The 15,210-nt window shown below is 44.2% G+C and overlaps 1 protein-coding gene across 1 annotated transcript in view; it reads left to right on the forward strand.

The window, feature by feature from the left end:
* Positions 1 to 3,058: 3,058 nt before the first annotated feature.
* KCNK5 (potassium two pore domain channel subfamily K member 5) overlaps positions 3,059 to 15,210 on the forward strand; it is a 65,560-nt gene continuing 53,408 nt past the window's right edge. The window contains exon 1 of the mRNA XM_074311019.1: positions 3,059 to 3,684. Coding sequence (XP_074167120.1) covers positions 3,499 to 3,684 — 186 coding nt within the window. The 5' untranslated portion in view covers positions 3,059 to 3,498. The remainder of the gene's footprint in view (positions 3,685 to 15,210) is intronic.

The raw sequence follows: 15,210 nt of genomic DNA on the forward strand, positions 1-15,210 counted from the left end.
CAGTGATTAAGGTTAAATAGCAATTGAGGAAAAGAATCTTCTCTTTCATCTAGCTATAATGAATAAATCCATAAATCCGGAAGGGAAGACCCTCACTGTTTCTGGTCAAAGCAAAAATTCAATCGATCTATTGGTGGCCAATCAATAAGAATCAGATTGGTTTTGGTTTAGGCTAGGTCCTTAAAAAATCTAGCCAATAAAGTTAATAGTGATAGTTCGGGGGAAATCATACAGGTTGAGTTGGGTGGCAATGCCAGAGGTAGAACATGGTAACTGAATAGAAGGACTGGTCAGGAAATTGCTTTAACAAAGGGAAACCAAGGCTGAAAGGACATGTAGGAAAATATGCTAGAGGAAGAAAGAGGTGGAAGAGGACTAAAGGTGCTACAGATAAGGAAGATATTGAATAAGCAAGAGAATGAGAGACATATAGAGAAGAACAAATCTTGCCTTAGACATTTACTAGCTGCATGACCCTGGGTAAGCAACATGACTTTCCCCCAGCCTCAGTTTCCTTATTTGTAAAATAGGGATGATCAACTCCATCTCAGAGGATTTTTTGTTTGTTTGTTTAGGCAATTGAGGTTAAGTAACTTGCCCAGGATCACACAGCTAGAAAATACTAAGTGTCTGAGAACCGATTTGAACTCAGGTTTTTCTGACTTCAGGAATGGCACTCTCTCCACTGTACCATCTCAGAGGGTTCCTGTGAGGATCAAAGGTGCTTTTGTAAAACTTAAAAAGTACATGTAAGTTAAATGATAGCCATTAGATATGGAGAATAAGCAAACATAGGCAACTAGGTGGTGCCTTGGCCAGAGCAACAGATCTACAGTCAGGAAAACCTAAGTTCAAATGTAGCCTTAGCCATTTGCTAATGGTGTGACCCTGGACAAGTCACTTACTCCATTTTGCCTCAATTTTGCAATCTATAAAATGAGCTGGAAAAGGAAATGACAAACCACTTCAGTATCTTTGCCAAAAAATAAAAAAATAAAAATCCCGAAAGAGGTCACTAAGAGCAGAAACAACTGAACAACAAAAAAAAAATAACACACGGAGATGGTAGTCATCATATCTACTGAAAATGCCAAGTTAAAGAGCTGGCCAAACTTTCAAACAATGTCTGGCATATAGTGAGGTTTAACAAATGATAATTGTTTAAAAAAAATACCTCTTTCTACCTTCCATCTCATTGTAACAAGAAAACCATAGTGAAGAATTTCTTTTTCTCTCCATCTTCCACCCAACCACATCCTGACAGAGACAGTGCCTTTTTATTCCCCAAGAACAAGCAAATTTGTGCCATCTTTACATTCCCTCCCACTCCTACTAGGATGGACTGTTCAAACCAGCTGCAGAGGTTTCTCACAATCATATATCTGAGCTCTATTCCCCCAAAAAGGGGAATAAGTTTAGAAAGAATGGAAAATGTCCCTTTTAAATGACAAAGGACAGGATTAAACAATAATGAAGAACTTGATCTGTGATAGGAAGGAGGGTGAGGTAAAGGATAGTCTGCCCCTAATATCAGCATCAGGCTAGCTGGGAAGACCAAAGAACTATTTGAGACTGTAATATTGGAAACCCAAACCTTCTTCTTGCAGCAAAAGGCATAGGGAATAACTTACATAAATTCATAGGCACATAATGCAGACACTAGAAACAACCATTTCCACCTTAAAGCCCTTCACTGCCACTTCTTCACTTCTACCCCCACCCCCACCCATACAGTAGTGTCCAGAGTTTTAGATTACTGCTGCTCCATCCTCACCCCTATATGGAAATTTTTATTGGACCCCCAAAAAAGGGGGCATTTGTAAAATTAAAAAAAAAAAAAAGGTCCAGTTTCCAGATGTTATGCCCTAGGACGCTATGCAAAAGTTGTCAAACTTTTTTTCCTGGCAACTACTGGAAATGGCATCTGAAGAATTGGGGTATTTTATTCCACTATGGCTACCTCTTAGTTCTTCTCAAGAGCTGTTCAGTGTCAACATGATCATACAATTTAGAGCAGTTAGGCACTTTGGAGGTCACATACTCTACCATTGTAAAAGAGATGGATATGGGATCTCCTTAGCAAAGACACTGGAATGGTTTGCCTTTTCTTCTCCAGTTTGTTTTACAGATGAGGAAACTGAGGCAAGCAGGATTAAGTGCAGGGTCATATAGCTTTACAAGTATTTGCGATTCCGTTTTAATTCGGGTCCAAAGTGACTCCAGGTTCAGGGAGGGTTCCAGCCAATGCGCCCCCTAGCTTCCCCAGACAGCATTGACCTCTCCTTATTTTACAGGTAAAGAAAGTGAGACCCAGGGAGATTAATGGACATAGGAACTACTTAAAGGAAAACCTACACCTGCAGTGGAGAAATGTGCTTCCCAAGTTAGAAGGTAAGGTAAGGTTAAATGGGACTAAAACTTTAAGTCAAACAGAAATCCCCGACTGTTCCCAAGGGGTTATTTAAAGTTTTTAAAGGTGGAAGCCACCTATTTTTGTAGGGCTCTCCAGCCCTGCAATCTACACCCTTTCTTTGGCCCGCTCCCCTTGCTCCCTATTAGTTCCATCTTTCCCCTTTTCTGCCCCCGCCCCTCGCTTTCTTCCCGCGGGTCTCCAGCCCCTTTGGGGGAGAAGCGAAATAATGACAATTAGAAGCACCTACACTAATATAAAAATAATAATGGGATGCCGCTGCCCTCAGGCAAGTTCCTCCTGCCCAGCTCCCAACATTCCCGCCCCCTCTCTCCCGGGACTGGGTGCAGGGTGGGGGTGATGCACCTGGAAGATAGGTGCTCCCAAGCCTCTTCCAGGAACCGGGAGGAATAAATGGTTAAGCTCCCTACCACATTCAAAACTGTAAGCGCTGGAAGCCCTAAATTCCGCCTTCCCTCCTCTCCCCTTCACCCCCTTTCCCGCCGCGGGCAGACTGGCCCATCAAAGAGGGGCGGGGCCGAGCTCGCTCCCTCCTCTCAGTCCCGGGCTGGGGAGGGCGGGTGAGCCGGTTGGCCCCTCCCCGGGCTCGGAGGAGTGCTCTTGGGGCCGCTGGTTAAAGAGGCGCAGGCAGGCAAGGCGGGCGCAGTGTAAGGCAATAGCTGGGTGGCGGGCAGAAAGGAAGCCCACGTGTCTCCCCTTGGAGTGGGACCTGGAGCGCCCACTTCTTTTTCCCAACGCAGAACCGCCCCTCCCAAAACTCCCTTCTGTTCTCAACCCCCAAGGTTGTATAAATCGAGGGTCCTCCCCCCATACCCGGGATCACGAACCCTCAGCTACTCTAGGACCCAAAAGCGGACCAACTTGGCGGAGAAACTTTGCCCTGGGAGAGGCGCTCGGAGAGGCAAAAAGGGGGCACTGCGCATGCGGAGCTCCAAATTCAAACAGCTGTTTCTAGAGGCTGCTAGGGAGGGCGGTGGGGAGCCCTCGGAGTTGGGGGGCCATTTGCCCCCGGCACTGCCCGCCCCTAGCCTGGAGCAGGCCGGGAGCGGCCGGCCTCCTCCAGAGCCATGGTGGACCGGGGACCTCTGCTGACATCGGCCATCATCTTCTACCTGTCCATCGGGGCGGCAATCTTCGAGGTGCTGGAGGAGCCGCACTGGAAGGCCGCCAAGGATAACTACAACAGGCAAAAGCTCAAGCTTCTCCAAGAGTACCCGTACCTGGGCCAGGAGGGCCTGGACAAGATCCTACAGGTAAGCATGGGCAGCCAGCCGGCCTTGGGGTTCTGAGTTAACTCGGCGGCTTAGTCTTGCTTTGGGGGGAAGGTGACTCAGCGTCCCCATTGTCCTGCCTCGGAGGCTCTCCCCATCTCCCAGGAGTGCCTGGGTACGTTCTGGGATGGTGGGGCGCCGACGCCTCAAAGCGTTAGCGAGGGATTCCTGAAGGGAACCTCGTTCCCAGCCTTTCCTGCAATCTTCTCCTCCTGGACTGAAGCTGTCTGCTTTCCTCTGGGACCCTTCTCTTGACTTGAACTGAAAGCCTGGAAAGCTTCCTGGGGCGTTAGAGAGGAAGGTTGGAGCTTTCCTGGGACGATCTAACTTTGGGGACAGAAGAGAGCAGAGCCTGTCTGTCAACTTAGCACACTTTTCAAGCGCCAGAACTGTGCCGGTTACTGTTTAGAAGCTTGGGGGAATACAAAGATGGGCAAAAAACGTGGGAGCCCCTGCTTTCTGGAAGCTTCCCGTTTACTAGAATACCGAGAAGGGTTCGGAGCCCTTCGGGTCCAGGGACATTGTGAGGTCCGCTTTGGCGAGTCTTAAGGATTGACCTTTCCTTGACCCTGGAATTGGCCCTTTCAGTGCTAGTGAGTGCCGCCGATCCGTCCCTCCCAGTGGAAGGGCTGGAAGGGAGGACAAAAGCTTCTGATTGTGCCTAGGAGTCCTCCATGCCGGTCCTAGGGAGATCCCGCATCCCCTCCTCATTCCACCCAATGCTGCGGATCGTGCGCGGTCTTTCCACAGTTGCCCCTGTGAGGCCGGGGTGGCGATGGGAGGCCGAGGTGCGGTGCAGCTCCGGGGCTCTGTCTCCCCAGTTCTGCTCCCCACGTGCTGCCGGAGGAAAGCCTCCACTCCCACAATGGGGCCTCAGGGAAAGGGAGTTGGGGAGCAGGTTGGATGTTGTGAGCTGATAACCCTGGAGCAGCCGGTCACTGGTGGGGGGGAGAGGACGCCTTCTGGGAGAGGGGAGGGTATTGTGGGGAGTCCTGGGAGGGGGAGCACTAAAATGAGAAAGAAGTTTGTGGCCTCACTTCCCGAGGTGCCTTATCTCCCCCAGACACTGGAGCTTAAAAATGCTTCTGTTGGAAAGGAGTTAAAATGCATTTCCCCAAAAGTCAAAGCAAAAAAAAAAAAAGAAAATCCCTTAAAACTTAGATTCCCCCGAGTCTCCAGGTTTTGCTCCAGGCATAGCCCCCCAGGTTCTTTCTTAAGGGAGACCACTGGGACTAAGGGTGGATAGCGCTAGATGAAGGCGGGAAGGGGAGGTGGGGGGAGCCTCTAATCTTTGGTCGGTACACACCCCATCGATCCGCTGATCTCACTGTTGGAGCTTCCAGCCGCCCATTCTGGGTGGTGCTGATCTTTGGGGGCACTAAAGAACACTAGCATGGGGGCGGGGAGAGACCACTAGCAGTCTGCACTGGGGTCTTCCAACAATTTCTGCCTGATGCTTTCCTCTCCCTGTGCCTGCGCACAATGGGGGAAGAAGCTAAGGGGGCCTGGGTAATCCTTTGACTGCAAAGTGGAGAGAAGAGCTGAATACTTCGGTGTTTGTTTAAGATTAAGATTAGAGATAGAGCTGGAGACCTGTTTTTCCATACTATCTCCTTGATGTTACTTTGGACGGATGGCACAGAGCTCAGGAAGAGGTAGAGAGAATAAACTCAACTCTCCTTTGGGATTCTTAGAGCTACAAAAGCAGAAATGGTCACAAAAACAGTGTACTCTGTTGGGGAAGCTCCCCAGAATTTTTTCCAATCTTAAGGAATCCAGTTTCTAGTTGTTGGTGGGTTTTTTGTTTTTTGTTTTGTTTGTTTGTTTGTTTTTTAGTGTCAGTGTCCAAGGTTCCTGTGGATGAATAGAAGTACTAGCACAGTTGGCTTGTGTAGGCATGCTTTCTCAAGTCAAGGAGCCAGAGAGGACTTTGTCTTTTCTCTGGAGCTATCAACAGAGGGTGACCTACTAGTGGGGCTCCGTACCCTTTACATGTGCCAGGGCCCAGAGAAGTCAGGGATGGGTGATTTGAGATCCAGAGTAGAGGCAGGGAAATCAGGATCCTGAATTTGGGGATCCTAGTGATGGGTAGTAAAGACCCTTATCATGTTCATTTACTGAATCTGTTACTCTCAGGTACATTGCTGGTCTTAGCTGACTTTGGAGGGAAGAGGGAGGAGAGTATTACTGGATGGTTTCCCTTGAGGAAACAATTTCCCTGGAAAACAAGGTTTTCGTGTAGTTTTCTTTACCTCTTTGTTTTGGTGGTGGTGGGGGGAGTGCACACCAGGAAGGATTATAAAGCCTTGTTCTCTAACTCTAAACGTTTCCCTTTTAGCTGCTACAGGACTGTGATAGGGGAAGGAAGGAAAAAATCCAAGGCTGAATGTGAGAAAATAAATTTCAAAACATGAAGGGAAAGGGGGGAGAGGCAGCTGGGTACAGCTGCTGGTGGTACTGCAGCCTGCTGGCTTCCTTAAGGTGTTTGAACAAATAAAATGCCTCTTATTCTTAGATCCTGCTAAGATTGTAAACAGAGCTCCGGCCCTCACTATAAAGTGGGCAGGTAACTAGAAAAAAGAATTTGGGCATCGACCCAGGGCTTTGAACAATGTGATTGAAGAACATCATGGACACGTCCACACATGCACTATTTCTCTTTCCTTCCCCCCAACTACTGACCCCCTTCTAACTTTCTCCCCAAACATAAATGACCCAAGTGAAGCATTTCACCAACTGCAGTTTCCCTGGTGCTAACCTGCTTATCTCTCCTTTATGATCTGTGCTGTAGGCACTGCCTCTGAGCTAAGGAAACAATTTAGAAAGAGAAATGAAAGAAATCCTCTTCTCTGGGTGGTAAGTGGGCATTGTTGCCCATCTTGTCCCTTTGCCATTTTTGAACACAAGAGCATTTAAGAATCAAGTTTTCCTCAGTAGAATAAAAATTCCTTTAAGGTAGGAATTGAGTTTTGTATTTGTTTGGATTTTTTTTTTCTTTGTATCCCCAGGGCCTCAGACATAAGCAATAATACAGAATATTATATTACCAGCTAGATGATAGTGGATAGAGGCACCCAACATGGAATATAGAAGATTTCTCTTCCTGAATTCAAGTCTGGCCTCAGACACTTGCTAGCTCTATGACCCTGGCAATCACTTTACCCTGTTTGCCTCAATTTCCTCCCCAGCAAAATTGAACTGGAGAAAGAAATGGCAAACCACTCTAGTATCTTTGCCAAGAAAATTTTAAATGGGGTCAGAAAAAGTCAGCCACAACTGAAATGACTCAACAACAACTTCCTGACTTAAAACACTATCCATTGCACCACCTCAATGTTTTGGGCTGTGTAATTCACAGTCAATTTAAGGAATATTTATTAAGTGCCTATAATATGCAAAATACTATGCAAAGTTCATATCTCCCTCAAAAGAATTTAAAATCTAAAGACATGAGGAGATCAAAAAATTCAAGGGAAAGATCAGTGTGGGTAGATTTAGGGGAACAATAATGTTAGCAATAGAGTGTTTTGTCTGCAACTACATAAAGCATCTCATTTTATAGATTTGCAGACAGTTTTCTGAATGTTTATTTGGAATTAGATACACCTTCACCTATAAAAACTTATTTTGTTTTTCTGGTACTATGATTTGAATATACTATAGTAGAAAGAATGTTAGATTCAAACCCAAGGTCTACAATTTATTCTCCATGAGGCCTCTAGGGTGATAATTTTAAAGTCTACTTAATCCAACTCAAATTTTTCTGCTGACCTTGGGTCTTATGTCTTAAACTACCTAGTAGACATCTCAACATAACCAAAAATGAATTCATTATCCTTCCTCACAAACCTTCCCCTTCTTCTTACATCCTTATTGCTGTCAGGGTACCCCTATCCTCCTAATTACTTGGTTCTGAAACCTAGATATTATCCTCATTACTTTCTCTTCTCCTGACATTGCCACACTATGCTATAATGCCTTCATTCCTGACCTCACACCTGAACTGTTCAGTCTGCTGGTTTTGGTCTTCCTGTCAAAAATCTCTTCCCAAGTTTATCTAAATTTCAGATCTGACCATGTCACTTCCCTATTCAAACTCCCCTGGTTCCCCATCACCTCCAGAAACAAGTATTATATCCTTTGTTTGGTCCAATTCATAATCTGTTCACCCTGACAGCTTTTCCAATCTTACTAATTTATTTTCCATTTCGTGGTTCTATAGTATCTAATCTGTAGTATCTAAACATATTGTTGTTCACTCCTGTCCAACTCTCCTAGATCCCATTTTGGGTTTTCTTGGCAACGATACTGAAATGGTTTACCATTTCCTTCTCCAGCTCACTTTATAGATGAGTATCTAAGGCAGAAAAGGTTAAGTGGTCAGATTTGAACTCAGGAAGAGTAGTTTTCCAGACTCAATGTCTGGTGCTTTATCTATTGTGCCACCTACTCCACTCCATATACCTGGTGATCTAAAGACACTCTTTTCCTTGCTGTTCTCACACAAGACAATTCATTTCCTGGCTCAGGACATCTAAACTGGGTTCCCCTTGCCTGGATTTCTCTTTCTCATGTCCTGTTCCTGGCTTCCTTCAAGTTCCAGCTAAGATCCCATCTCCTACAGAAAGCCTATCCCAATCCTGCTTTATTCTAAAGCCTTCCATCTATTGATTATCTCAATTTTATCCTGTGTATATCTTGTTCCTATGTAATTATTTGCATCTTGTCTCTCCCATTAGATTGTAAGCTTCTTGAGAGCAGGAACTGTCTTTGGCTTTCTTGGTATGCCCATCCATTAGAATAGGACCTGACACATAGTAGGTACTTAAGAAATATTGACTGACTTTGGCTAAGTTGCTTCTGCCCATGTCTTCTCATCTGTAAAATGAGGGATTTAGGTTAGCGTGCACTCAAGGTCTATTCCAATTCTAAATCTATGATTCTAAGCATTATATTTTATTTACATTAAGGGGTCTTCCTAAAGTCTTTGCTCTTTAGAACGTTCTTTTACTTATTTCCTTAAAAGAGCTGCTTCTCCCCAGTTTTAAGTGTCTGCCTTCCTCCCCACCCCCATTCTTTCTTAATTACTAAGTTGGAAAAGACAGCACAGACAATGGGGGGGGGGGGAGGCACATTCTAGTTTCTAGACTTGGCTCTACTTTTTGTGCCTCAATTTCATCCCTTGAAAAATGGACATTACAATAGCATTAACTCTTCTCCCTCACGGGAGTCCTCAAGTAAAGGCCCCAAAGTGGTTTTCCCCAGTATATTGATCAGCCTTCCCAGATTAACTGATTAACTTTCTCTTTCGTGTCACTTAGGTATTTAGGTACCAAGTCACGTGGTTTAGCCTTTTAAGTAGTTTTTACTTTGTTTTCCAAATAATTCCCTGGTAAATGTACTTAATAAGTGAGAAACTGGATAGATTGCAAACTCCCCAGAGGCAGAGACTCTTTAGAGACTCTACTTTTATTTTAGCAAGTCTGCACAGAAGTACTCAACATCCGTGATTTCTCTAGTAACCACAGTCATCTCTCTTTTGACCTGGAACTTATTACCCCCCTTAATTAGCACTCATTGTCAGCAACACTTAATTATACTCTGGTCTTAATTGTTGCATGTATGAATCTTGTTTCTGCAACTAGATTTTGTAAACTCCTTGAAGGCAAGCCAACCTCTTGTAGATATTTTATTTCCCCATGGTATATTAGACTCATAGGTTAATTAAGATGACATATTAATATGTCTCATTTTCACTCCCTAAAAAAACCCTCAACCAATATGGAACTGATAAGGTCTGTATAACAATCAACAAGCACTGTTAAGGAAAGGAGGAGGAAAGCGTTTATAAAGCACCACACACACTGTGCTAAAGTCATTAATAAATATTATCTCATTTGATTCTCTCCACAACCAGGTGGTAAGTGCTATCTTTATCCCCTTTTTACAGATGAGGAAACTAAGGCAGAGTTAAGGACTTGCCTAGGGAAGCTTCCAAGGTAGGATTAGACTCTAGTCTTCTAAACCCAGCACTGAATCCACATTACCACCAGCACTTTCTCTGTATCCGGCTCTGTAGTATTGGGCCATTGTCAAACAAGATAAAAGTCTCTTGGCCTCAGGGAGCTTATGATCAGTCTCTTTAAGGGCTCTTTCTTGATCCTGGATAATCTGGTTTTACCTCCGACACTCACTGGGAGACTTTAGGCCAGATGCTTGGCATTTAAATTACAAATGTGTTAGAAGGTGTTTATGTAGTCATTCTCTACATTGAAAGGATTGCAGATATCTCTTAAGGGTATACCTTTCAGAGTCATGGACTGCTAGGAAATGAGATTTCCAGAATTAGATAATTGACAGTTATTTCTCCTCTTGAAATCTGTGGTGCTTTGGGTTATTTCCCAGGCTTTTGCATGAGAATGATCAGAACTTTTTTTTTTTTTTTTTTTTTTTTTTTTTTTTTTTTTTAAACTGGGAGACACTAGAAGTTCTTTATAAGAAAGGTTAGTGTTTAGAAAATGAGACAAAACACTAGTTTCTTTTCATAGCTGAGGGCAGCAAAAAGTAAATCTAATCTAGTTAAATGAATGTTTTTCTCCTTAATTGAGATTTTACTGTGGTTTTTTTTTTTTTAAACCCAACATGGATTTTAAAATTTTTGAGAATCTGCAAATATTTTTACACTACTCAGTGAACACCATAATCAAGTCCAGGTAGGGAATTGCTGAGGAGAGAGTATTTAGTTATATTTAGACTGAATAGTTCACTCATAAGTTTAGAATTAGAAACATTCCCTCACACACACACACACACAACACACACACACACACACACACACACACACACACACACACATTTTATAGATGAGGAAACTGAGACCTACAGAAGTAATTTGCCCAAGATCCTTCAGGTATAAGTGATGGAAACAAGCTCCAAATTCCAGACTTTGGCTCCAAATCTAGGCTTCCTCAAACTGCCCCAAGATGCCTGGGATGATGAGGGGGAGGGGTGGCTTAGGGAAGATGGTGCCTATTGCCCCTTGAAAAAGGCAGGGGGAGAGGAAGGGGAAGGGTCATGGGTTATTTATAGTCTGGCACTTAAAAGAAACAAAATCTCTTGGTTTGGGTGCTTTGCTTCAGTGGCCCTGACCTTAAGCCAAGAGCTTTCATCTTTGAGTTTGGCTGGGCTGCTGTCTGAGCTGGCTAGGCTCTGAACTCTGGTTTTTTTCCTTCTGGTGGTGGTGATGGCAGGCAGTGGGGGGCAGTTAAGAGAGATTGCCAACTAAGATTTGTATGTAGGCATCTGATAGGGCCAAGATCAGCCTGCCAGAGACCCTCTTTTCAAACTGAGACTTTGTGTCTGAGTCAAGGAGGGGACCCTTAGAGGAGGTGGAATGGTGGATTATCATGGGGGCCGGCATGAAGTATGATGTTGGGGGGCAACACAGGAAATGAGGAATCCCAATAAATTCCTTTATTTCTTTGCTTGGTGTTGTTTTGGATGAATGCTGGAACATTTCACCAAGGGGGACTTTTTGAGGGTTTCCACAAGCAGAGCTAGAGATGTTCCTCCCAGAGGGCCAGGTCTTTGGGGTTTGCGAGAGGGTGGGATGGAGGCAAGGGCTGAGCCTGTTCTCCTGGGAAAAGTGTCTAGTGGACCCTGAGGAAGAAGGAGGAGGAGCCAAAATGGAAAAAAAAAAACCCTCTGCATTCACTTCCCTCCCATCCCTGTCCATCAGCTGCCCTAAAGGCTCCACTGCTGTCCCTCCTCTGAACTCTGGCTGTTTTTGCCCCCTCAAAAGAACATCCTTCTGTGGGAATATTCCCCCTCCCCATCCCCAAGAGGTGTCACTGTGAGAACACAAGGTAATTTCCCACCCCTACTGCTACAGGCAGCTGGCTTTTTTTTTTTTTTAATATAACTAGCTGATAAAGCAACAGCATCTCTCTAGGAGGCTGAGGCTGTAATGGGGACGCCCCCTCCTTCCTTCCCCTATACCTCCCCACCACCAAATCACTGAGTAATTTGTTTATAACGGAAACTTTTTTTTTCCTCTTTCCTTTTGACTGTTGACTTAATGTCCAAAGCCACCTAAAGGAGCTCCTATAGCTCAGGGAGCAGAGGGTGTGTGTGTGTGTGTGTGTGTGTGTGTGTGTGTGTGTGTGTGTGTGTGTGTGTGTGTGTAGGGAGGGAGGGAGGGAGAGGAGAGAGAGAGGAAGAGAGAGAGACAGAGAGAGAGAGACAGAGAGAGAGAGAGACAGAGAGAGAGAGAGAGACAGAGAGAGAGACAGAGACAGAGACAGAGAGAGAGAGAGAGACAGAGAGAGAGAGACAGAGAGAGAGACAGAGACAGAGACAGACAGAGAGACAGAGATAGAGAGACAGAGAGAGACAGACAGAGAGAGAGAAACAGAGAGAGACAGAGAGAGAGACAGAGAGAAACAGAGAGAGACAGACAGACAGACAGAGACAGAGAGAGACAGACATACAGACAGAGACAGAGAGAGAGACAGAGAGAAACAGAGAGAGACAGACAGACAGACAGAGACAGAGAGAGACAGACATACAGACAGAGACAGAGAGAGACAGACATACAGACAGAGACAGAGAGAGAGACAGAGAGAAACAGAGAGAGACAGACAGACAGACAGAGACAGAGAGAGACAGACATACAGACAGAGACAGAGAGAGAGAGACAAAGAGAGACAGAGAGATAGAGACAGACAGAGACAGAGAGAGACAGACAAAGACAGAGACAGACAGAGACAGAGACAGAGAGACAGAGACAGAGAGAGAGAGAGACAGAGACAGAGACAGAGAGAGAGAGAATGAGAGAGAGAGAGAGAGAGAGAGAGAGAGAGAGAGAGAGAGAGAGAGAGAGAGAGAGAGAGAGAGAGAGAGAGAGAGAGAGAGAGAGAGAGAGAGAAGAGGAGAGGGAAGAGGGGAGAGGGGAGAGGAGACACAGAAAGAGAGAGGGAGAGGAGACACACAGAGAGAGGGAGAGAGACAGAGAGAGACAGGGGTGGGGGGGAGACACAGACAGAGAGACAGAGAGACAGAGACACAGACAGAGACACAAAGAGGAAAAAAACAGTCCAGGAGCTGGGAGACCTGGGTTTCAGAACCTACTTACCTGACTGATCATTGCCCTGATCTCTCTGCCTCAGTGATTCAGATTTTCCAGAATGCTTTGTCTGCCTCCCCTTTGTTCCTGTCTCATTCCACTCTATATCAATTATCTATACACAGATTTCATCTCCCTGTTAGATTGTGTGCTCCGGAAGAGAAGGGAGTATATCGATTTTCATCTTCCCCAACATGTTTTATTTATTATTATTTTTTGTTGTTGTTGTTAACCTCAGTACTGGGAGCTCCTCAAGAGAAAACTCTTTCTGTTAATGCAAACTTGCAATTGTTCTGTCACTTAAAATGTTGAAGAATTGTCTGGGGCACTGAAAGTTTAAGAAAGGTACCCAAGGTTGGTTACAACCCATTTATCAGGTGTTGGAAGTCAGAAGTAGCTCTCAGGTCTTCCTGAGCCTGGCTCCTAGCCATTCCTCTAGACAACCAACTTGACATAATCCAATTGTTTTCAGTCATGTCTGATGCTTTGTGACCCCATTTAGGCATTTTCTTGGCAAATATAATGGAATAGTTTGCCATTTTCTTCTCCAGCTCATTTTACAGATGAGCTAAGTGAGACAAACAGAGTTAAGTGACTTGCCCAGGGTCTGAGTTCAGATTTGCTCATGAGATTCCAGGCCCAGCATTCTATTTAGTAGAGCACTTGGCTGCCCAAGTTACACACAGGGTTATTAATTTAGAACTGGATGGGACTTTAGAGATCATCTAGTCCAGTGATTCTCAAAGTATATTCCAGAGAATAGTGGGGGGTCTCTAATCCTTTCAGAGGGTCTACAAATTCAGAATTAGTTTTTATTTCTAAAGTGATAAATATCTATAAATATAACCCATATAAACAAAAACTCTTTGGATAGGTTTTCCATAAATTTTAATAATATAAAGATACTAAGAACAAAAGTTTAAGAACCACTGATCTAGTACAGTCCCTTCATTTCATAGTTGAGAAAATTGAGCTCCAGAGAGAAATTTAAGTGACTTTTCTAAGATCACTCAACTAATTTGTTTTCTGTGAGATTCCAAGCTTGGTTTTCCAGACTCAAGTACACCATGTACACCATCATGCCTTTTATGTAGGCACATAAAAGCTTTTTTTTTTAAATTAAATCTTTCCTTTGTGTAAAATACAATTATTTTTCTTTTCTTGCTTCCTTCCCTTGCCACTTGTGAAGGTTGTATGATGATTGAAACTTCTCCTTGTGAGATTATTTCTAAATAAGCCTATCTCTTCCGAGAGGGGAAAGAAGATGAATATCTCCATCCTGAGAAAACTCGACCACAAGCTTCCCTTTGTACAAAATGGGGATAATGTTAATTACAATATCTGCTTTGGAAGGCAGTGTGGTAGAGCCAGAAAAGAGGGCTAAATTTGGAGTTAGGGGACCTGCGTTCATATTCTGGCCAAATCACTTAACCTTCTCTAAGTCTGAATTGAAGGCTATTCTAAAAATCATTGATTTGTAGAGTACTTTGAAATGTGTGCACAACTTTGCCAACTCCCTCACTTGACTACTTTGTGCAGGAGTTTGGGATTTTTATTACTCAATGATTGCTTGTATGTCTCCCCCATACATACACACCAAGTATGTGATACCTCTGAAACTTTACCAAGGAACAAAGAGATTAAGTGATTTGCCCAGTCATAGAGCCAGTGAGGCAGTTAGGGTATAATGGACAGAGTGCCAGGCCTGGAGTTAGTAAGACTGATCTTAGTTGCTAACTTTGTGACCCTGGGCAAATCACTTATGCCTCAGTTTCCTTATCAGTAAAATGAGCTGGAAATGGAATTGATAAACCACTTCAAGTGTCTTTGCCAAGAAAACCCCAAATGGAATCACAAAGGATCAGATATGACTGAAATGATCAAACATAACTAGTACTATTAGAGATAGAAAGTCAGCTTTCTGTCTGTGACCTCACAATGTCTTTCATACAGTAGTTATTATTCAGGTATTATCATTCTTGTCTTAGACCAATGAGGGTAAGAGAGATTAACTTGCTTAGAGTCTCACAGCTCATGCCAGAGGTAGCTTTTGAACTGGGTCTTACTGAGAATGGGACTGCAGCATGCCTTGATGCCTTTGCAATGTGGAGAGGGTAAGCCTGAGTGAGAAGGGGACTGAAAGGAGAACAAGGGGAGCTGGAAAAAGTTTTGTGCAAAGAGGTGGAACAGATTTGTCCTGATCTCTTATCTTGTAACTGGAAGATATGTGCCCTCTTCCCAGCCCCCAGAGTGGCCCAACTCCACCCCATCAGCTGTTTGCTGGGCCACGAGTTCCCCTGTCAAATCACAAGAGTGAAGGAGGCTGCTTTCACAGCCTTTTAAAATCAACAATAAAACCCTTTATGTCCTGCCTGTAAAGATTC

Source organism: Sminthopsis crassicaudata, chromosome 4 (assembly GCF_048593235.1).
Source record: "Sminthopsis crassicaudata isolate SCR6 chromosome 4, ASM4859323v1, whole genome shotgun sequence".
Classification (NCBI taxonomy): Eukaryota; Metazoa; Chordata; class Mammalia; order Dasyuromorphia; family Dasyuridae; genus Sminthopsis; species Sminthopsis crassicaudata.